The sequence below is a fragment of the Rhinolophus hipposideros genome, assembly GCF_964194185.1.
Source record: "Rhinolophus hipposideros genome assembly, chromosome: 24".
Taxonomy (NCBI): domain Eukaryota; kingdom Metazoa; phylum Chordata; class Mammalia; order Chiroptera; family Rhinolophidae; genus Rhinolophus; species Rhinolophus hipposideros.
In genome coordinates this window covers 17,492,844-17,517,470 of record NC_138070.1, presented here as the reverse complement: position 1 = coordinate 17,517,470, position 24,627 = coordinate 17,492,844, and the positions used below count along the sequence as shown (strand labels likewise).

Sequence of the window (24,627 nt, the reverse complement as noted above, 5' to 3'; positions counted from 1 at the left end):
ATTATTTTTGTTGTTTTAGAGGATCTAGTTACTTTTCTTTAATATAAATGTTATTTATATTAACATCGGGTTTATAATTTTTAACATAGTTAATAAATGTTTAAATTTTTTCACAATTTTATTTTCGCATATATTAAATATTGATATGTAAACCTCACATAAACAAAAGCTTTTTAGTGTTGTACTTGTTAAGAGTATAAAGGGGTCCTGAGACCCAAAAAACTGATACTGTATGCTGTTGTTTCCTGTACCTACATCTCTGTTCTGAAAGTAAAATGAAATGTTATAAACAGATTAACTTGATAAGGCACTTTAAAGATGCGTGGTCCTGTCACTAATGATGATGAGCCTGTTTCACCTTTATTCTAACTATTCGCTTTGATTTTGCTGTTGAGAATGTAATCTGATGATATTAGGAGATTATATACAATTATCACTTTCCTCCAGCACCACAATTCCTTTGTTACTAAATGAGGTCCATAAATAAGACATGACTTGGCTGAACTGATTAAACAGGTATCTGGTGAAACTTGTTTTATATTCATGTCTGAATTTATTGTTAGGTCATTTGCAGGTTTTTTCTAGCAAGTTACTCTTAATTTTAATGGTGCAAAACTGTAGAATGGTAGAATGTTTTACTGACCAGTTTATGTAGGTTGCAATCAAACTTGTCATTGAAATAATTCCTTAGCTTTGCAGTCTGGAAGCAATATAAATGGGGGTTGTTAATTACTCCCTTCCATTTTCTTGTATAGTAGAGTGATTCTTGGGACTACAGCGTTAGGAGGAAGTGTATCTTGTGTAGTCATTAACACTCAGCTGTTAGGAGCAAGGAGTTTTCCAACTTGGACCCTTTAATGACACCTAATGAATATACTACAACTGCCGATAGCAAATCTCTTTCCTATATCTGAGGGTATTTAATATTTTCTCCACACTTGAGCTAAATGTTTTCATCACATGAAGTTTATTATTTAAAATAATATTTATTCCTGTTAGAATGGCTATCATCAAGAAGACAAATAACAACAAGTGTTAGGGAAGCTGTGGAGCAAAAGGAACCCTCGTACACTATTGGTGGGAATGTAAATTGTACATCCATTATGGGAAACAGTATGGAAGTTCCTCAAAAAATCAAGAATTACCATATGACCCAGCAATTCCATTTCTGGGTATTTACCCCAAAATTCTGAAACCATTTATCCGTAAAGACATACGTATTCCGATGTTCACTGCAGCATTTTTCACGGTGGCCAACACATGAAAACAAAAATGTCCTTTGATAGATGATTGGATAAAGAAGATGTGGTACATATATTCAATGGAATATTACTTGGCCATAAGAAAAGATGAAATAGTGACAACATGGGTGGATCTTGAGATTATCATGCTAAGTGAAATAAGTGAGACAGAAAAAGTCAAGAACCATATGACTTCACTCATGTGGGATATAAAACTGAAAGCAACAAAGGAACAAGACAAACAAAGAAACAGAAACTCATAGACACAGTCAATAGCTTAGTGGTTACCAGAGGATAAGGGGGAGGGCGGTAGTAGAAGAGGGTAAAGGGGATCAAATATATGGTGATGTATTATAGAAATGTGCACTTGAAACCTACACAATTTTACTAACCAATGTCACCCCGATACATTTAATAAATTAAAAAATAAAATACAATTTATTCTCAACGTCTTTAGTGGACCTTAGGATCAGTAACGACTTGGTATTGCTGGAACTTTATGGAAGCTTCCAATATCTTTTCTTCCTCAATGACTGCCCCTTGTGTTATTTTTTTTTTTTTTTTTTTTTTAACTTTCCCTCTTAACACATAATTCCTGTGTTACCTCAATCTCACTCCAAATACCTTATGGTAAAGCATAGACTCATTAATGAGTTTATGCACTGAAGCTCAGTCCACGCTCACCTCCTCCCCGAAGGTTTTTTTGACTTCCTTTCTATCCGCCCCTCACTGAACCCAGTCCAAGTTGAATTGACACTCCTACCTTCATGCCCTGCCTATATGAATGTTTTTTCCAAAATCAGCTGTGATAATGACTACATCTGTATGTGCCAGGTCTCCATACTGCACTCTATAAATGATTCAGCGACAGAGACCCTGTCTCATTCATTCATTCTGCAAAAGTTGAGGGCCTCTTTCTCGGTCTCAGTTCCTGTGCCAGGTGCCGAGAATGCAGCAGCGATCCAAAGTGACCGTCCTCTCACAACGTGGACAGGTGTGTCTCCTGCACCTAGCCCCGTAGCGTCGGCTATATAGTAAGGGCTTGATAAGAAATGTCTGTTGAATGGTATGATGCTTTTCATTCACAGTCTTTTTTGGTATTTGTTTTTAGGCAGTCGAAATGTAATGCACCTGTATGCTGTGCAAGTCTGGCTTTTTCCACTCTGATTTCAAGGCACCCTTTGTATATATGAGTAAGAAAAGTTTGTAAAAACATGCCTTGTAGTTACTCTATCCCTAACAATTAACTAATCTTTTCCCATACTTATTTCATTTGATTCTTAAAGCATCCTTAAGAGAAGTAGAGAAGGTGGTTTTATTCTCATTTTGCATGTGGTCACTAGGCTCCTCGTCTTCTGATCTAACCTCATCATACCTATGCTCACAGATGTTCCTTACACACACGTGCATTCTTTCAAATCATTTTAGAGATTTGTCAACTTGAGATGAACTTGCTTTTACTTCTTTAGAGAGAAATTCTATAGCAAAGCCCCTGTTGTAGGGAAGAAAGTTGCCAAACAAGGAGATGGGGAACAAAGATGCGAGGAGAGGCGTTATTTTTCACAGCAAAACCTAAGTAATGGGACCCATCGTTGGAACCTTTACCTTTTTTTTTTGTAGTGTGTGAAATGGTAGCACCATTGTAGCGGTTATGAATGAGCATGGTATTTCAGTGTGAGAAGGCACCACGTAGATCGTCAGGAGACTGAAGTACAGAGAAGTGAAAGACTTACCTCAAGTCTGTCAGCTAGTCTAGTGGTAACCAATCTATAGATCGCTTGGTGTGAAAATATGAAAGTATGAGAGCAGTGGTCTCTTGGTGTATGTATGCTAAATCTGCTTAACAAGGTCGTATGTCTGAGAAACCTTTTCATTCAACTGACCTGTTTTGAGTCAGTGGCTATCAAGTAATTTTCCTTGGCAGTTCCCAGATGATTCTAATGAGCAATTGTTCTTCCGAATGATTGGAGATCAACTCTCTAATATGTAGAGGATAAGTGCCTTCAGTCTAATATCTAAGCACACAAACTTTTTTTTTTGGGTTATAAGTCAAAATACCATATTTTAGAAGAGCATGGATTATTATAACTTGAATTCATAGGATATTAATTTATGTAGAAAAAGGGGAGTTACCATTGTGTAAGTGTGAGCCATAGCTATGCCTGGTAAACTAGGGGATGTCCTATGTGGGGGTGTAGCTATTTTTATTCTCAGATTTCCAGAATCTTTGAAGTTCCTTGTTCTCTGGATCGTAGCACAGAGAATTTGGAAACTGTTCAGACTCAGACCTGACACTTGAACCTGCTTCTGATTCCTCTAGTGTGCTCTTTTCATCAACCCACCCCGTAGGCGTGCGGGAATTCCAGCAGCCTCTGCTGTTCATCTGTTTTAGTAACATATCATATGGCTGAAGAGCCTAATGTCATGTGGAGTTTGTGAGCAGGACTGCTGAAGGAGGGTCATGAGAACCACAGCAAAGCACCATTAGGCTTGACTAATATAAGCTACTTTGTCTCTGGTCATGAAGAAATTAGGATTTGTGGATGTCAGCAGGTGCTTTTCGGGAAGCTGTGTGCCCTTTATTCATTTCGCAGATATTCAAGCACCTTGAAGCATTTTAGGCAAGATATAGAATGGAAGAAAAAGACTATACATACACACAATCACACACATATTACAAGTTTTAGATCTATTGCATCATGTGTATAGGATTCGTAGAAGCAAGATGGCTGGAGAGTAGTCACTGGTGCTGCACAGTGTTTCTCTTGCCCCCTGGTTGCCTGCAGAATACATGGCTTCCCGAGACAATCCCCATTTACCTCAAGTTCTGCCAGGTTGAGTATCTCCTATTCCAGATACTCTCCTTTTTTTTTTTTACTATCATTTTCCATCTGTTTATCTACTTGTCTGTATTTTAAACTACCTTATTGAGGTAGGATTGACACACACAAAACTGTATATATTTAATGTATACAACTTGATGAATCACACTCTTTAATTTTCAGGGTTTCATCACTGTTCCAGAACAGGCTTACACTTACGATCTATGTGCTTCATTTAAGTGCATGTTTACAAGCACAGGGCACTCTTGGGTCCTCCACCAGGCTCAGCACAAGCAAGGCCAACTCCTTGATGGAGAGCAAACAGAACATTCCTGTGTGTCCCCGAGCTGTGTCTCTGCCTTCCGCTTCCCAGTGTCTCTGAAGTCCCCACTTCGATGCTGATATTGATGGTGCTGATGCTAAGAAAATGCTAATAGATCTCCACCAGTTTTTTGTTCGACTGTTTAAGCAAGAATTGTTTGTACTCTGTTGAGCTCCTACAGATTTGTGTCTGTTGGTTAAATGCATATAGTTTAGGCTTCTCTGATTTGTGTCTGTTGGTTAAACGCACATAGTTTAGGCTTCTCTCTGTTAGAGTGGGATGAAATGCTATAAATATAATAAAATGTCAGAAGACCTATCAGAATTCAACCTGTCATTGTTCATCAGAGGCTACACATGAAGAAGAGGACTTCTGTCAAATGTTCTGAATAATCAGACGACTTCATTAAAAATCAAATCTTGGGAAAACACAAAAGCCTTTACCACCAAGTGAACGTCATTAAACATGAAATAAGATTAGGCTAAAATCTTGTATTTTGATCATTGTAATTTCTTCTGAACATGTACTGAATGTGTGCGTCAGATTTTTCTTTCCCCTGAGGAAATGTACCAGTTTCAAAATTGACGATAAATTCTTCACCTAGAACTGATGTAACGAAATTTGTGATTTATATGTACCATGTTTCCCCGAAAATAAGACCTAGCCGGACAATCAGCTCTAATGCGCCTTTTGGAGCAAAAATTAATATAAGACCTGGTCTTATATAAGACCCAGTGTTTATTATATTATATTATATTATATTATATTATACTATACTACATTGTACAAGACCCGGTCTTATAATAAAATAAGACCGGGTCTTATATTAATTTTTGCTCCAAAAGACGCATTAGAGCTGATGGTCTGGCTAGGTCTTATTTTGGGGGAAACGGTAATAGTAAGTTTTATGCGAAATATTTACCTATGCACAAACACTGTGGAATGTGCAGTTTTAAAGATGGAAGAATAATGTGAACTCTGTGGAGAACACCAGTAAATGTTTATGACTAGTCAAAAAAATTTTGAATATAAAAAGGAAGAAAATGCCGAGAAATCTTTTTCTTCTGTACACCTACTGTGTTCTAGGTGCCCTGCTATGGGTTTACATAATTAAGAATATACAACAGCCGCTACCGTTGGCCTCCTTTTATAGCCTGAATAAACGGAGGCCCAGAGGGTTAAATACTTGCCTAAGGTCATGCATGTTTAGTAGTACAGCCAAGATTCATTTCCACATCTTTCTGATTCCAAAGGTGACTCCTTGCCCTTTTCAATATGCCATGCAGCCAAGGGTAGTGTTTTGGGGTCAGTTCTTTTGTGTTCCTAGAGTGGCATGCTAAGTGATTTTTTTTGTTTTTTAGGATGAATTAACCCATAGTGATTATACTATGTTCACAGCTGTAGAGAACTATTTTTGAAGGCCTGTTTTCTGTGCCCCTTTTTACAGTTACTCAGCCCCCATGAAATCAAGTGGCATCCTCTTCAAAAGGCTCAGTGGCTTGTTAGTTATTTGCACTCACAATTTTCCCGGACTACATTCAACTCATAGACAACCACCTCTGTAATATATTATATTATATTAGGTATAATAGTCCTCAACTGGGACAATCTAAATGTCATTTACATTTGAAGGATTGGCCCACGTTTACTTTCCTTGTGTTATCCAGTGTTGAAATGTTAGAATGAATTATTTGTCTTGACTAGTCCTTCTCTTTGTCCTTCAAGTTTTACTGCCTTTGCCCCTCCCTCTCTTCTGCCCAGAGTACAGACTTTTCCCCATTTTCTGTAACAACATGAGTCAATTGCACTTAAATTACTTTCCAGTGGCTGTTTCTTGCAATAGTGCTGAGTAAAGTACTAATGAGTATGGCATCTAAAATGTAGTATGGCTCCCAGGGTAGAAACTTGTCAGTTTTCTTTTTTCTGGCTTCCCCGTAGTCAAAATTTAGTGACTTTTCAAACCATTCATGAGAGGACCCATCGCTTTTGTTTTTGAAGCCCTAGTGCTATTTCAGGCAACATGCAGCTCCTAGGTCTTAAATGATTTAACAGTGATAATACTAATCAGAGCTCATCTACTATGAGGGACATATTAACCAAATTTTTACATCAGCAGAGTAGGCTAAATTTTCCTTTATTGCCTAATGTGTGAGCAATAAGATAAGCTAGGTTCTCTTGCGCTAGCTCTGGACATTTAACTGCTGCTTGGGCTAGCACAAATACTGTAATTAGCAGCTAATGTTATTAAAATTGAAAGATAATTAGAAAGTGGACCCATTCTTTGTTAAAGAACAAAAGACCAGAAGGTACTGTATGACCATAACTTGTGTCAGAGCCCACAGTGAACAAATATCCTATAAAAAATAAATCTGAGGAGGCTACAGGATTTGTTAATCCAAATCTTAGGTTTTTTTCCCTTCTGTAAATGCATGTATTTATTATCACTTACCAATCTGTGATCATGACTGTTTGTATTTTAATTAGGAATTACTGCATCTCACAGCTGACCTAATGCTTACTTAATTAGAATAATCATGGGAGTAGATTTTGCAAGCTGGCTTCCAAGGGACTTAGGTGGAATTTTAAAGTAATGTTTTGCTTTAGATCCTAGTACTCTAACCTCTCCCTTGCCCAGTTTCCAGTAATGTTTCCTCTTTATTGCTATCCCATGGCTATTTAGGGGTTTGTGCAGACAGAGTAAGCAGTAACCCTCTCCTACTCATCAGATACTTAAACCTTAGCATGAATCAGTAGGGGGGAAATCAATGTTATTTCATGAAAATCAATGTGTTACTTCTTCCAAGGGGTTATTTTCATTTAAGCCTAATCTCTAATGGTGAAATAAATGATTTTGTGGCTTGTTAAAGGAATTCATAGATGGAGAAAGGAAGAGGATTTGGGCTCCTTCCCTGACCTAGGATATCATAGCTTCATTTCAGAGTTGGGCCTGCTCTCAAAATTTTAATTTGAGTGTATTTATCCCATCAGATGTTTTATTCTCTTGTTCATTTAACATCTTCATCATTGAAAATTGTCATTTAATTCACACCAGCCAAATAGGCCAATCTTTCACCAGTCTGATATTTTTCTATGTTAATCTCAATTCCCTCAGTCCTTTGGAAACTGCTAGATAGAAGTGTCATTTTATTAAAATTTAATATCATCTTGCCTGGAGTGGGGGCAGCCAGGCAGAATTATCATCCACTGTAAATTGTAGTCTGGGCTTCAGGTGCACAGCAGCTTTTTTGGTCTTGTCACATGTACTAATCACTGTGCTGTACCACCTTGAACAGAAGTTCTGAGAAAAATGAGTCTTAGAAATTTGAGGATATTTATAAGGAAAAATATCCAACTGTACCACAGACGAGCAAATGAGGTTGAGCAGAATCATTTTTGTGTGTGTATATGTGTGTTTCTAGCATTAAAATTAAAAAGCATCTCTTCGTCTTTACTGTATTCATCTACAAGGCGTAAGCCCTTTTATTCCCTGTTTCAGTCGAAGGAGCACAGAAACGTGAAAACACTACAGGTAATATTTCACAAGGACCCTTATGATGGAGAGAAGGCCAAAGGAGCTGGTCGTATGCTTTCTACTGAGATCATATTTTACCTGAAACACATATTAGTTTTGGGCATTTGGTCTGATCCAAGAGACTAAATAAATAACAAATGGTTTTAAGAGAAGGGTAGGGATAATGCAAGTAATAAAGTAGTCTTTACTGCTACCAGGAGTCTTCATCATTTAGACACTTAATTTTCTTTGAATGAGAGCGTTAGATACATAGTTGTGCTTTTCAAGTGTTCCCTGTAGTGTCTTGCATTTATGAGTAATCAATTTTTATCATAATTAATATCCCAAATGGGTTGGGATTTTCTCTGGGGGGTGGAAGGACTAGAGGCTTAGGAATCTTGGGAAATATTAAGTGTGTTTGTTATGAGTTACTGTTTGGTTGTGTCTGCGGCAATCCTGTTGAGTTACTCACTGTGTTCCTTGTCTCAAGCCCAGCTCTGTGTGACAGGGTTGTTGGTTCACAGAGCGGTAAGTCAGGCTAGTGTTTGTTATGTGGGACACGTTGAGTGGGAAGAGCATGGGCTTCAGAGTTAGACAGACCTGGGTTTGAATTGTAGTTCTCCTGCAGTCTGGAAAATGGGGATAGTTCTACTTTTCTTGCAGGGTTTATATGAGAATAGAATTAATGCTTATAAAGGACCAGGCATGGCAGAGGCTCCTGATATTAGCTATTATTAATATTCTTCAGACAGAGATATTGAATCTATGTAGACACTGGAGTAAGCAGATTGGCCAAGTCTCAGTGGTACTTACAGTGTGAATGTTGGCTAATGTCCCATCACAGTGTACCAAGTCTTGATAGTTAAGTATGGATTTCAGTTCAGTGCATTTTTAATGAACATCCTGAGTGCTGTGAGAAGTGAGTAGGATGTCTTTCCCTGGAGGAGCGTGCAGTTTAATCAGGGCTGGCTAACTACTTGCTGAGCTCTGTGCAGCAGGCATACGAAGGTCAGACAGTTAAGTTCACGACCTCATCCTAGAAATGTGCTACACACCTCATTGCTGAATATCACTGCGGTCACCTTCAAAGGACTCCCCTTGGGAAGCTATGCACTGACGCCACTGCCTAGTCCGCCCTTCAAAGTAGTTTTGGAACTCTTTTTCTAGAATGACCATCAGTGCTCTCATATTACCCTTGATGTCCCGAATGTCATCACAATGTCTTCCTTTCAGTATTTCCTTTATCTTTGGGTAAAGAAAGAAGTCATTGGGGGCCAGATCAGGTGAGTAGGGAGGGTGTTCCAATACAGTTCTTTGCTTACTGGCTAAAAACTCCCTCACAGACAGTGCCGGGTGAGCTGGTGCATTGTCGTGATGCAAGAGCCATGAATTGTTGGCGAAAAGTTCAGGTCGTCTAACTTTTTCACACAGCCTTTTCAGCACTTCCAAATAGTAAACTTGGTTAACTGTGTTGTCCAATTGATACAAATTCATAATGAATAATCCCTCTGACATCAAAAAAGGTTAGCAACATCATTGCAACAAGTTTGCAGACTTAATTATCAGACCTATGCTGTGACATTCAGAAGAGAGAGAGGTTGCCCCTTTGGGGAGAGGGAAGTCAACATGGATTTTTTGAAAGAGTTAGTAGTTGAGAGGAATCCTGAAGAATAGGTGAAGTTTGATAGGCAAAAATAGGTATAAGAAGTGGGATCAAGATATTAAAAGCAAGTCAATGAATAAACTTCTCTTTCTGGGTGGGGGAGCAATAACAAAATCAGAAGAGATTTTGAAGGAGCAATGTCAATCTCCTTCTGATGGGTGAGGCAGAAACGACATAAATAGCAGTGCTTCTGCGGATGTCCGTCCTGAGCCTGAGTTTAGCATCTTTATTGAAAATGCAGATGAACGCTCATCAAATTTATGGACAGCACGGAATTGTGGTGGGATGGGTTAGTCCACAGGGGAGGTGAGTAGCAGAAGGCGCTGGGGGACAGGATTGGCTTTCAAAAAACTTCTTCGAGCTAAACTCCTGATCACAGTCATATAGAATGGCATTCCATAGAGATAAAAGAATTAGCAGTTTAATTCTGCCATTAAAATAAATAAGCCAAGCCCAGCTGTGTAGGGGAATACATAAAAATTCATGGGACTTAACCTGGAAATGATCACACCTCCTGTTCTGTGAGCACAGTCAGACATGGGATGTTGGGGCCATTCTAAGACTTAGGATTCCTGAACAGGTTGTAGTGAAAATAGCTCCCATTTATTGAGAGTGTACTATTTTATTGTGACAAATAATGGGTCACATTTAGTGAATATTTGCCTGGAGCCAGGCTTAAAGATAGGTATTATCTTATGCCTCCCAGTAGCCTTGCAAGGTAGCTTTTTAGCCCCATTTTACAAAGCAAAAGCTGGAGCTCTAGAAGGTTCAGCAGCTTGCCTGTGGGCCTAAGTGCAAAACCTACAGTGTCCTCCTGGCTGTCCCAAAGTCCTATTCGCCTCACTTTACCGTGTTGTCTTCCACCAAAAAATACAAATATGTGCAAATAAGTGTGGAAAATGAAATCTGTAGAGGGATGTGTGGAATATATTTCTATTTATATAAAATTTGAAAACCTATAAAACACTAACAATTTTTATGGATTCATAATATACATAATAGTATCAAATGTGCATGGGAGTAACAAACACCAAATTCTGGCCAATGGTTACTCTGGAAAGGGAAGGAGGTAAACCATATCTGTTACGTTTATTTCCCTTAAAAAGAAAAGAAAAAATCTGAGGCAAATATGGGAGACTGTTAATTGTGTTGAAGCTGAGTCCTGGGTATTCATTATATTATTTTTCATCCTTTTCTCTGAAAAATTTTTGAAAGGAAAAAAGGCCTGAATTACCACATAGAAAGCTTTGGTGGCACTTGCATTGGAAAGCTGGAGTAGCTAGAGCAAGAGCCCCTGAAGTCCCTCCAGGACCTCTGTGAAACTCTGTGGCTCTCTGATGACAAGCTCCTTCCTAGTCTGACATCTTTATAGCTTTTTAAATCTAAGATACAGAAAGATGGCGCAAAGGATATTTTTCTGCCTGTCCTTATTTCTCGTTTTTAAACTACTGCATTAAAGCAGGATTTTGAAGTTTCTGAATCTGTTCAGATGCAGTATGGTATTTTGAAAAGAGCCAGGGCTCTGTGACGTCGGATGACCAACGTCTGAATCCCAGCCCAGCCACTTGACAAGCCTGTTTCTGAGGACAGGTGACTAAACCTCTCTGAGCTTCTCTGCTTCTTCTGTAAAATCGGGAAAACACTACCTCGTAGGATCGTTGTGGGAATTAGAGATGACATGTGCGACGGGTGGAGCACATCATAGGTACTCGTGGTAGGTTGTTTCAGCTGGCCTCGATACAAATACTAATTCCATTCAATTCTGTGTCTGAAATATTTCTTCTGTCTACTAATCCCAGGGCCATCACCCCTCTTCTGACTGCATTCACCTCCCACCCGGACTTGCTAAACAGCCTCCTAACCAGTCATTCTGTGTCCATGCTGCTTCCCCTCCCAAGTTTATGGCTTGCTGTAGTCAGATCTTTCAGAAACCCAATCAGACCACACCCTTTCCATGTTTATTTCAGCTTTTCATCCTCCCTGTTGGGCGCTCACCAGGCTGTCGCTGCCGTCCTCTCTCATCTTCTTGCTCACTGCTCTCAGTGGCATTCTATGCCTCATTCATACTGAGTTTTTAAAATAACTTAAAAGTTCCATATTGTCTCTTACCTCTTGCTTTGTGTCCTCCCCCTGCACCCTGTCCCCCCTCACCTTTCTAATTCTCGCATATTCTTCAGGCTTCATTTTCTCTCTTTTTTTTTTCCAAATTGAGGAATAATTGACGTATAATGACATGTTAGTCTCAGATGTACAACATGATTTAATATTTGTATGTATTGCGAAATGATCACCACGTTAAGTATAGTTAACTAACATCCATTGTCACAATTTTTTCTTCTTGTGATGAGAACTTTTAAGATCTACTCTTAGCAGTTTTCAAATATGTAATACAGCATTATTAACTGTAGACACCATGCTGTACATTCTATCCCTGTGGCTTATATATTTTATTACTGGGAGTTTGTACTTTTTGCCCTACTTTACCCATTTTGCTCAACTCCTCCAGCTCTATCTCTTGGCAACCACCAATCTGTTCTCTGTATCTATCTATGAGCTTCGTTTTGTTGTTGTTTTTACATCCCACATATAAGTGAAATTATATAGTATTTGTCTTTCTCTGTCTGACTTACTTCACTTAGCATATTGCCCTTAATGCCCATCCATGTTGTCTCAAATGGCAAGATTTCCTTCTTTTTATGCCTGAATAATATTCCTGTGTGTGTGTGTGTGTGTGTGTGTGTGTGTGTACATGTGCGTGTGCACATATCACATCTTTATTCATTTATCTATCAACGGACAGCTAGGTTGCTTCCATATCTTGGCTATTGTAAACAATGCTTCAGTGAACATGGGGGTGCAGATGTCTTTTTGAGTCACTGTTTTTGTGTTCAGATAAATGACGAGGAGTGGAATTGCTAAATGATGTGGTAGTTCTATTTTTAATTATTTGAGGAACCTCCATACTGATTTCCATAGTGACTGCACCAATTTACATTCCCACCTACAATACACAAGGGTTCCCTTTTCTCTACATCCTCACCCACACTTGCTGTTTCTTGTCTTTTTGATATTAGCCATTCTAACAAGTGTGAGATGATATCTCAATGTGAATTGTGTTTCCCTGATAATTAGTGACGTTGAGCACATTTTTATATACGTGTGGTCCCCTAGGTTTCATTTTAAATCTTGGTTTCTCTAGGAAGATTTGTACTGATTCCTGCCCAGGGTTAAGCCTTGTTATTTTTACCCAATCTCCTGCACTTCCCTAGTCTTCATCAAATAGTGTATTGTCATTTCTTGTTTGAAGTACGTGCTCTATGCAGGCCTCACAGTCTCCATGAAAGCTGAGTAGTGTGTCATGGTCCTTGTTACAGCCCCAGCCTAGCCAGCAAATAATTGATGCTCAAAAAAATATTGGTTTGTTTGTTTGAATGAATTTCGAGACTGATCAAATGCTGTTCCTATACTTGACTCACTGTGTGCTCTTGGCTAAATGATCCTCCTGACCCGCGGTTTTCCAACCATTGCAATGAGATAACACTGTCTAACTCTGTGTGTTGTGAGTTGCAAGTGAGCCAGTGAACATAAACTTCCTGGAACATAGTGGATGCTGAATGGATACTATTTTTCCTTCATAAGTGGAAAAGCCAGAAGATAGAGATTTTTCCAAGAAATATAATTGTGCTTTTTAAAAATAAAAACAAACATACTACTTATTTATATAGTAACACACAGTATAACTTTCTAGTTGTAAATCAAGTAGAACAAGTCTCTGAGAACCTACTGTCAGCACTCAGCTCAGCAGAGTTTGGTTATCTTCCTTCTACCTCGTGGCAGCCCTAGGCCATGTCCAGCCCTCTAACCGGCCACTCTGTTTATATTGCTCCTTAATTGCTAGTTGGAGATGGAGTATTTAAGACTCCATCACATCCCTTTGTTTGTTCCCCATTCTGGGCCCTAAATGCCCTCCTGTTGGCTCTTAAATTCTCAGACGAGCTGTCTTCCTAGCCCTGCAATTTGAAACCCAGCTCTAAATTGTCCTTTCCCAGCCCTGGTGTCTGTGGCGTGGCGAGAGTTTTGAACTGCCTTGTACAGGGGAGCCACGTACCAGCACTACCTCTGACTCCATTTGGTCTTAATTGATTATTTCAGGATCATTGTATTTAATTCAGATTTAGTAAGACTAGAATTTTTAAAAAGCAAATAAAACTTGTTTGAATTGTAAATTAGTACATGCTGCTATAGAAAATTTAGAAAGCAATGATCAAAAGGCAAACAAAAATAACATGTCATCTCATTTCCCATCAGCAAGCACGGTTAATATTTTGTATTTTTTTTCAATCTTTGTTCTTTTCCTTAAAAATAAAGTTTGTTTTATTTTTCATTTTGTAAATCAATATTTATAGACAAATTATACAGAAACAACAAATGTCATCTTAGTATTAAATGTTCCAATCAAAAGATACAGGGTGGCTGAATGGATAAGAAAACAAAGCCCCTACATATGCTGCCTACAAGAGATTCACTTCAGATTGGAATCTCAGACTGAAAGTAAAGAGATGAAAAAAGACTGAAAGTAAAGAAATGAAAAAAGGTATTTTATGAAAATGGAAAAAAAAAAGCTGGGGTAGCAATACTTATATTAGACAAAATGGACCTTAAAACACAGGCTGTAACAAGAGACAAAGAAGGACCCAGCAATTTCACTTCTGGGTATTTATCTGAAGAAACCCAAAACACTAATTTGAACCATATGTTTATGGCAGCATTGTTTACAATAGCCAAAATATGGAAACAAGTGTCCATCAAGGGAATATTACTCAGCCATAAAAAATAATGAAATCTTGCCATCAGCAACAACGTGGATGGACCTAGCGGGTATTATGCTAAGTGAAAGAAGTCATACAGAAGAAGACATACCATATGATTTCACTTACATGTGGAATATTAAAAAAAATAAAACAGAAACAAACTCTTAGATATAGAGAGCATTTTGAGGGTTGGGTAGATGGGTGAAGTGGGAAAAAATATTAAGAGGTGCAGATGGGAGTTACAAAATATTCATGAGGATGTAAAGTATAATATAGGGAATATAGTCCATAATATTGTAATAACTACATATGGTGTCACATGGGTACTAGATTTATCAGGGTGATCACTTCGTAAATTATATAAATGTCTAATCAACTATGTTGTACACCCAAAATGAATATAATATTGCATGTCAACTGTAATTGAAAAAAAAATTATTAGAAAACAAAACAAAAATTAAAACAAATGTCATCCATAGTTTCATGAATATTTTTGTTATTTTTGACATTTTTAAAAGTAAAAAGTATATAAATAATACAGAGATAGATTCTCATAGTAAAGTTTTTAAACATTACAGATAAAATGAACGTACCCTTTAATTCTTCCGCCATTTCTGCCCCTCATCCTCCAAGAGTAACACTTGAGTCCATTTAGTGTGTATCCTTTCTAAGAGGTAGAAAGGAGGGCAGTTGTTACTGTCACCTAGTGGGTGGAGCCCAGGGATGCTGCTAAACATCCTCCAGGGCGTACGATAGCCTCTCCCCCCACAAGAACTATTGGGTCAAAAATGTCAGTAGTGCCACTTTTGACTCTCAGCCCTCTTCCTGACCTTGTTCTCTGACCATGCACACAACCCAGCGTTCAGTTTTGTGTTTAAAATGTAAGTGGCGTCATACTTTATTTTTCTGTCTCTTGCTTTTTGCTCTTAACGATATACCTTAGAGGTATCTTCAACTCAGTTCATATACAGTTGACCCTTGAACAACATGGGGGTTCGGGGCACCTACCGTCCATGCAGTCAAAAATTTGTTTGTAACTCTTATTCCCCCAAAACGTAACTTCTAATAGCCTAACCGATAACATAAACAGTTGTTAACACATATTTTGTATGTTATGTGTATTATATACTGCAGTCTTACGATAAAGCAAGCTAGAGAAACTATTATTAAGAAAATCATAAGGAAAATAAATGTTCAAAATCATAAGGAAAATTTTGTTCTAGGGTCAACTATATAGTTCTACCTTATTTTTTTTATGCATAGTATTCCATTGTGTGGATTTGCTATCATTTATTTAATCAATCCCACATGATCCTTTAGGTTATATGTGATATTTTAAATTATCTTTCTACCCGTTTCTTTGTGTGTATTTCTCAAGAGGATATATTTAGAAGTAGAATTGTTGGGTTGCAAGGTATTACTCTTGTTTCTGGGAATATGTAAAACACAATAGATTGAGATTGCATCGTGTGTATATACAATGTATTAAACCACTCTTTTTTTAAATATTATTCCAGAACTCTGACAGAGGCTGAACTATTGGTTTACCAAATCTGTTTTCTCTTTTTTTCTGGACCCATGGCTTGACTACATTTCCTAGTCTCCTTTGAAGTTAGTAGTGGTTTGTAACTCAGTTATAGACAATAGAACTTGAGTGGAAATGATTTTTGCTACTTCTTGGTCTGGCCCATAAAACTCTTCCAGTCACCATCATCCAAGCTCTTTTCCTAACTGCAAGGTGGGTACTGACACTGAGCGTAACTTTGGTAGCTACAGAGTGAACATGGCAGAGCTGCTGGCAGCTGGGGTCTCTGAATGCCTGTATGGAACAGGGACCCATCTGCCTCTGCCAATCTGGCACCACCTTGAATGGTCTCATGAGCAAGAAATAAACTTTTTCATGTTAAGTCAGTGAAATTTTGGTGTTCATTACAGCCGCTAGCATTATTCTAATTAGTAAGTAAACATTTTTTTTAAACACCATTTTATTATATCTCATAATATTGTTGTATCATAATTTATTTAACCGTTCTGCTATTACTGAATGTTATGTATTTTTATGTTCCTAATTTTTTATGATTTTTTCCGTGTTTATAATTTTTTCTTCTAATACTGTGACAACTTATCCACAAAAATCTTCATTTAACTTTCTCATTATTTTGTTTATATAGAGAAGTAGGAAAATTTTTCACCCCAAGAGACATTTGGCAGTGTCTGGAGACATGTTTGGTTGTCACAGCTTGGTTGGGGGGGGTGGGGGAGTGCAACTGGCATCTAGTGGGTAGAGGTCAGGGATGCTGACACATTCTAGAAGGTCCTGGATAGCTGCTCACAACAAAGAGTTATCTAGCCCCAAATATCAATAGTGCCGACGCGAAGCATTCCTGGTCTTGAGTCCACACGGCAAATTACTGCATCAAAGGACATTTTTAGGACTTTTGATTTGTCTGTCAAGTTGCTTTTCAAAAAGGCTTCACGAGGTTATATTCCTACCAGCAATGTGTGAGAGTACGCACTTCACTCTATTCTTACCAATATAGTGAGGTTTATTATTATTATTATTATTATTTTACACTTTGCTATTTGAAAGTTGAAGTAGAATCTTGTTTTCTTTTGTGTCCTTAATTGCTAATATGGATGATTTTTTTCCCCCATGTTTGGTTTTTTTATATTCTGGTAGTGAATTTTACATTTTTTTATCCCTTATTTTTTTTTTTGCCTTTAATTTCCTTTATAATACCATGTTTTTGACATAAAGAAATAAAAATTTTTTATAGTCATATCTTTTGATTTTATTCTTTGGTATTTCTATGATTTTCAGGCTTAGGAAGTCCTTCTCCATTCAGAGATTAATGATTCATCAATATTTTCTTCTAGTTTTGTGTGTTATGTTTTTTTGTTTAACCCTTTTTTATCTGTCTGATATTTGTTTTGAAGGATTGTATTTTTTTAACCAAATGTTTCATCTCCATTTACTTGAAAATCCTTTATTTCTCTGTTGATCTTATAAACAGGATTTTAAAAGAAACCTTTAACATAATTTGAAAAAATTCATTTGCATTGAAATATGTTTCTTATAGTTCAAAATTTCACACAAATATGAACCATGGCCTAGAAACATGAAATGAAGCAGATGTTTAGAGAACAATAAATATGTCAGGAGGTCTGGGTTATAAGGAGAGACATAATAGTAAAAAAGAAGGTTGGAATCACGTTGTGAAAAGCGTTGCGTGCCAAGCCTAGGGTTTGGATTAGTGCGCACTGGGGGAAGTCATCAAAGGTTTTTAAGCAAAAGGATGGCATAATCAGAGCTTTAGGGAAATTAGCAGAGTGGTAGAATGGAGGGGGTAGAGGCCTGATGACCTGTTAAGAGGCTGAAGGCAGTGCAGGAGAGAGATAAAGAGGCCCAGAGCAGGAAAGGTCTAAAGTAAGAACGGGAGCCTCAAAAAGCAGATGCCTAAAGGACTGAGGCAGCAGTGTAAATGCATGATGAAGCGTGTTTGGATGTAGGGAGTGGAGGGGGTCTATGGGGAACTTGAAAATGTGTACATGCATTGTCTGCCTGGGACAGCCACTGTTCAGTTAGGTGGTTTTCCTGTGAGAATGTGGGTCACTGTTGTTAAATCTGTTTTTATTGTTGTTGTTGTCGTTGCTCCTATGGAAGTTGGAAACTTGGATTTTTTTTTTTAATGTGAGATTTCCTAATTTAAAAAAACGCAAACTGTGAACCAAATAAAACATGTTTACTGGCCACTATGTGCTACATTAGACATACTTCAGAGGTAGATTCAATAGGACTTGCTCATCATTGGATCTAGAGAAAGGAGATTTGGAGGAATCAAGGTAGCTTTGGAGAAGGGTATGGTCTGGTGGTCCGTGGGGCGGCACAGCTGTTTTGAGCTGGAATGACTGGGCTTGAATCCTAGCATCGACTTCCTGATGGGATGCCTGTGGGCAAATACTACAGCTCTCACCTGTGAAACAGAGATGACAATAGTGTCTATCTCATGGGATTGTTCTGAAGATTAAATGTGTGAATACATGTGAATTGCTTAGACCAGTGCCTGGCACAGAGTACTCCTTAGTAAGTGATAATTATTACTTGAAGTAGTTATTAGAATGAATACTACAGTTAAGAGAATAGGTTGTGGGCAAAGCCAGCTTGGGTTAATCTCTTAACACTTTTTGCCTGTGTGATCATGGGTACATTACTTCACCTCTGTATACCTCATCTGTAAACTGGGGACTAACAATCCCATCCTAATTCTGTTGCTTATAAAGGGCCCATCAGGATGGTCTAGTAACTAGATTTGTTGAGTCCTTTTGAAACTACTTGGGTTTCTTAATGAGAAAAGCAAAGCTGAGGGCTCCACCCAGGTAATTAACTGTAATTATGATCACTCTCCTTTTTTTTCCTTTTAAAATATTTCCTTCGACTTAGCTCTTTATCAGTAAGACTGTGTGGTTAAGGTTACACGTTGAGCTTGTATCTGAAGAAGTTACTCTTCCAGCTCTCTATTCCCTTAAATTGGCCTCACCTCCAGCCCCTCTACACTTGCTCTGGTTCAGGCCCTTATAATTTCTTTCAGACTTTGTCACTCAACTCCTAACCTGTCTTCCTTATTTTCAGTTATGGCCTTGTCACAATTCACCCTTTACGCCACTCCAGTGATCTTTCTGTATTGCAAAACTGGAATTCATGATTACTTTAGTTCTTGTATTGTTGCTGTGGTTTTGCTTGCTTTTCTATGTGCCAGTCACTAACGTAAGACTTTGCAACTGAACTATAAATCTTTTTAGAGTGCCAGACATATCAAGTAATCTACAGAGGGTGCCCAAAAAATGTATACACATTTTAAGAAAGGAAAACTATTAAAATCATAGTAGTCAATATATACCAATAACAAAAGAAGTCACGTTTGACTTCTGCTATTACCAGGTGCTCAAAGTGGTTCCCATCCAGACCTGGTGTCAGCGTCCAGACACTTCTGATTATGGCAAACTACTGCTTGAGCAACACTGACCAAAGTGTCCACTTGTGTACATTTTTTTGGCACCTCCAGTATACCCTACTCATCCCTCACATCCCCGACAAATCCTTCTTGGTGTCCTACTCCGAATTTGACTAGTTGTTCTGTAGGTCCCTGCCCTGCTGCCATTCTTAGACTTTGCTTCCCTAATTCCCTTTGCCTTTTCCTGTCTTTTTTTTTTTTTGATTATAGCACAACTTACATATTTCAAGTGAACAAAAAAATTAGTATCGTTTACAGTATCTTAAGATAAACTGCCTTTGAATAGGAGCTTCCTTTTCAGTACTTTGATGTCTACAAGACATATCTAGAAAATTTACTACTGTGGAAAAAGAAGACTGCTTAAATTTAACGGGGGCAGGGGGAGGGCCTGTGGTTTTTCTTTTGATTAATTGCTGTAACACTGCCTTTCAGGTGGCTGAGGGAGTTTCATATTTTCTTTAGACATCATTAGGCGCCGAAGTTCTTGCAGGACAACTTTGATGCCAAATGAATTCTGCCATTTTGCTAGCACTGATACAGCTCTTGGGTCCACCATTCCACTAGAACTATTAACTGCATTTGTATTAATTTTTGTTACAAATCTTACAAAAGGGGGTGCTTCTGGGTATTCTATGTTAAGGCTATCTATTTGGTTTTCATAAATTGTCATTTAGAGGGATTAAAAAGCATCAGAGGAGGTTCAATATAAAAACTGAAACCAGTCAAAAAAGAATAGCCACATTTCAGAAAATATACCATTGGTAGCTCTTCTATGATAAGGCTAATATTTTTTTAAAAGGAGGCATAGTGAATTTAAGATATTGACATTTATAGCCGTAGCTGGACGTTTACTCTTGGACGCCCAATTATCATCCCTGTCCATCTTGTAGGTGTCATGTCTTTGTCATCTTCTAGACCCCAGCCAAATGTACCAGCTCATACTCCTTTCTCGTCTTCTTTGAGTTCTTCTAACAGTCCGAAATTGCGAGGGACTTCTACTCCTGAGCCCATGGTGGCTGCCATCTTGTGTCACTGTCCACCTTTTCCTGTCTAGTCGCTCTTGTTTCCTGCATTGCGTCTTTTTATTTTGTTCCCCTCGATGTGTTGCTAGAGCACACCTCCATTAGTTCCTTGAGAAAAGATGCATGATACATAAGGTTTTTGAGAATTTGAATGTCTTAAAATTCTTTAAGTCTACCCTCAAACTTGATTGATAGTTTGGCTAGGAATAGAATTCTAGATTGGAGTGCTTTTCTCCCAGAATTTTGACAGTATTTGATCCATTGTGGTTTAGCCTTCAGTTGGTGTTGAGAAGCCAAATGCTACCCTGATTCCTAATTATTTGTATATTAGCAGATTTTTCTCTCTAGAATATTTTTGGGTCTTTTCTTTATTCCTATTGTCCTGAAATTTCAAAATTGGTCTTTTCTTCTTCTTAATTGTCTAAATTCTCATGTGTTTAATTTCTGGGAAATTTTCGGGTAATTTATTCTCCATTTTCTTTGTTCTATACAGCTAGAACTTTTATTAGTTGGATGCTAGGTGTCTAGGGTTGATTCTCTAGTTGTATTACCTGTTATTTTTCTTCTTTTCAATTTCTTTTTTAAAAATCCTACTTCTTATGAAATAATATTCTTCTTCAATTTGTTCTGCTTTATGTTCTGTTTTCTGCTGTCACTAAAAATTTTGAAGACTTCTCTCATGTTCTCTGAATGTTCCTTTTGTGTGGCACACAAAAGGTTCATGGCTACAGTATATTGTTTTATGTCTCTGAAGATTTTATATTTTTTGAAAGTTTTTTTTCCATCTTTCATTGTATCTGTTCCCTCTTGAATTCCTTTTTTGTTGTTCATTTTCATCACTGTCTTTCAGTGTCTTTTCAGTGGACCTAGAGGTTTCCTCAAAGGTCTGATAATGTTTGACTGACTGCTCATATTAAGAGTGAGGCACTAAAATCTGATTAGAGCCTCTGTATGATTGGGTTGGTCTTATGCACAGAGAGATTTCAATGCAGGTTGAAACACAGCGAGTTTTTGTTTGTTTGTTTTAATTTGGGGAATTACCTCTTGTTAGCATATGCACATCTTTTCTGAGACCAATTGCTCCCAGAAACTTCCAGTCTGCTGCCACATGTAACTGCCAGCATAATAGAAACTGAGCAGAGCAAAGGGGCTTGTAATGTGGAGAGGGGATGCTCAGTGAGGAGAGTCTCACCATTCTGAGTGCAGGTTTTCACTGACTTCCTGTTTTTAGGATAGTGTTTTATTTCTATCTTTGTCTCTAAACATCTGCAGAAAGCAGGCTTCCATCTTTTGCCAGATTGGGGGTGCACGTCTAGGCTCCAATTGTGTCTTATATAAGTTTATATCCCATCCTCTGTTTCAGCCCTGCAACCCTTCTCCTGAACTTCAGAAGTCTTAGTGCCTCAATTCCTACTCCTTTCCATCATTCTGCAGCTGGACTTGGCTCCCCCCCTCATAGGCAGTTGGTTTCCGTTTTGCCTGTCCTACTAAATCAGTTACCATTCATCCATCTGCTTTCCATCTTCCCAAATTTTGTGGATATCTCTCATCTGTTGGCATCTTTCTCAATCTTTTTAGTTTTATGGGCTTACAGCTTGAAAAAAAAATTCTTTCACTCTTATTTTACTTGAGTTTCTGACAGAAGTGGAGAAACTTGGGGGTTTCCACTTACCCTCGTCACCCATAGCTCTATTGTACTTACTTTCCAGTCTGTCTCCTAAGTGGTGAGTGACTCTTTGGCAGATGCCTTGTCTCGTTTATTTTTATATTCCCAGGGCCTAGAACATAGTAGGCTCTCAAATGTTTGTTGAATGAACGAGTGAATAAATAAATTTTAACTGTTCTTTGTTAGTTTTGCAAAACCTTTATTTTCTGGAAGCACAGTGCCTACAATGCCACTCTAGAGTCTACCATTGTGGCAAGGTCTGTCTCCTTGAACACAGCTGGTATTCACAGTATGCTTGAGTTACTTAGAATTCCCAGTGGGCATTGTTATGCAGAGGATTTTATCAAGTATCCAATGATGAATCTGTCTCCCAGACTCTTATTACCAACCCCCTGAAGCACACCCTTGATGCCCCCAGCTGACTTAATCACCATATTGCTCTCAAGTACCCAATGCATGTTTCATACACTACTCTGGTTTTGCCTCTGATGGCACCCATGAGGAGTGTGTGGACCACTATTTATCTTGTTAGAGTGGAGATATTGGAAGAAGCATCCCAGGGGAAATGTAACTCACTTGCGCACATCTGGGATTCTGCTGTAAAAGACTGGCAAAGCCCTGATTGGAGCTGAGGGTGAGGTTGTGGATAGTGGCCTCTACCTGTTATCACCAGTACAGTAAGTTTAATTTTGTTACACAAAAATTAGATGAGGGGAAAAAAAAAATCAAAGTTCTGTCTTTTGGACAACTCATCAAATGCAAATCAAGGTATTGTGTTTCTTTTAAATTAAAGTTGTTATACTTTCACATTATGGAAAACTATTTCCGATAGTTTAATGTTTTAGTACTGGTATTTTTTTTTTTTTACTTCTTTCCATTCTTTATTTTGCTTCTCTTCTATACATAAGAGATTAATCTTAACTCTTACCCTCACGTAATGACTCCCTCTATTCAGCATTTCTACCTTTTTTTCTTAGATTCCAGGCACATAAGCAAGCACAGAGTGGAGTCACTATCAGGAGAGTAATCTTAGAACTTGGGAAACAAAACTTTATTTGTCTTCCTGGTTTCTCCCTCATTTCCTCCCGCTCTCCTTTTCTGACCTATAAAATTAGGTAAAATAAGCTTTAGATATAATCAGATATGATACAACATGTGCTTTATTATGGGGGAAAATGTGCTGCTACTTTCTTGGGAAGAAGCCAGAACAGGAAAAGGCTGTATCCCACCCCCATCTGGAAGGGGGCATCATCAGAAGTGTCATCACTCATCACTTCACCTTCTCCCTCCCACTGCTTTCTCTCTAACAGTGACCAAAATCATCACCTCGCCTTTCACCATTTACTAGAAGCAAGGTAAACCAATCCATTCCTAATCCCAGAGTTTTTCAGAAAGGAGCTTCTGAGGTTTCTATAAAACTACACAATTTCTAGCAGTCTCTATTTAATACCATGATACTTTGAATGGAACCTACTGAAAATGGACCCTGCCATTCTGAGAGTTGGGCTAATTCTTTCTTCCTGTTGAGCTCCCAGCACACATACATTACTAAGGCACATTTAAATGTTCCTGCCTGAACTCACAGCCCAATACCACTGTTGAAAACCATCTCTATCCCTAAATGGAATAAACTTAAACCTGAATCATAGCCATCTTCTGAATGTCTGTAATTACACGCATTTGGGAGCAGCTTTTTGGGATTTTTTTCAGGCATGCCAGACACATTAACCAGTCGTAGACTTGGCACAGTCCCTAAACTTTTCATTTCATATCTCAGCATTTACATATAATCCTGAGGATAATATTAATCAAATAAAATGCATCTTTCTTTAAACTCATATGTAGGTTGGCAAACTTGAAGAATTCCAAAGGTAGTTTTTATATCTGGGGTGTGGTGGGACGTAAAAAAAATTGTAAGGTGCTCGAAAAATAACAGTATGGTGGAATGGTTGCAGGTTTTTTCTTTCTCAGTCTTAATAAAATTCTGAGTCTGAATCCAGTTGGTGATATAGTTTGACAATAGCCATTTTTTAAAAAAATACTGCAAATGAAAAACACCTGCCTGCTAAGCTTTTCTAAGCACCTAATTGTAAACAGCAATAATAACACGTCCTTTTCAGAACCAGTGCCTTTCCTCCTTCCTCATTCTTGTCTGGGATTTCTGGACAAGGCGGTGCAGTGTGATGGGCGTACTCAGATTTGTAGTCAGGTAGGCCTAGATTTAAGTCCCAGCCTTGCCATTTAGTAATAATTATTTGACTTCAGACCAGTTGCTTAATGTTGTCTGTTTCCTGATCTGCAAAGTGAAGGTAAAAATTCCTGCCTCATAAGGCCTGGTGGGGATTGGAGATAATGTAAGTAAAGCACCTGATATATCATAACTTATTGATTCTCAGATGCTCATTTCTTCACATTTTTGTATCTCTGAAATCAGGATAATCTTATAATCAATAAGTAAGCATACTATCATTGTTTAATTGCAACATTTTTATTTCTTTATTTGTGGTGCATATTGTAAAGTGCTTCTTAAGTTTATGGCAAGTTTGATTCGATGAAA

At 38.0% G+C, this 24,627-nt stretch overlaps 2 protein-coding genes across 4 annotated transcripts in view; one reads left to right on the top strand and one right to left on the bottom strand.

Moving 5' to 3' along the window:
• TTC28 (tetratricopeptide repeat domain 28) overlaps positions 1 to 24,627 on the top strand; it is a 617,832-nt gene that overhangs the window by 404,885 nt on the left and 188,320 nt on the right. The gene's annotated exons all lie outside the window — the stretch shown is intronic.
• LOC308492590 (ubiquitin-conjugating enzyme E2 variant 1-like) lies at positions 19,789 to 20,052 on the bottom strand (the record flags this gene model as incomplete). Its single annotated transcript, XM_081037770.1, has 1 exon — positions 19,789 to 20,052. The coding sequence occupies one exon, from the start codon at positions 20,050 to 20,052 to the stop codon at positions 19,789 to 19,791; it is 264 nt and encodes an 87-aa protein (XP_080893896.1).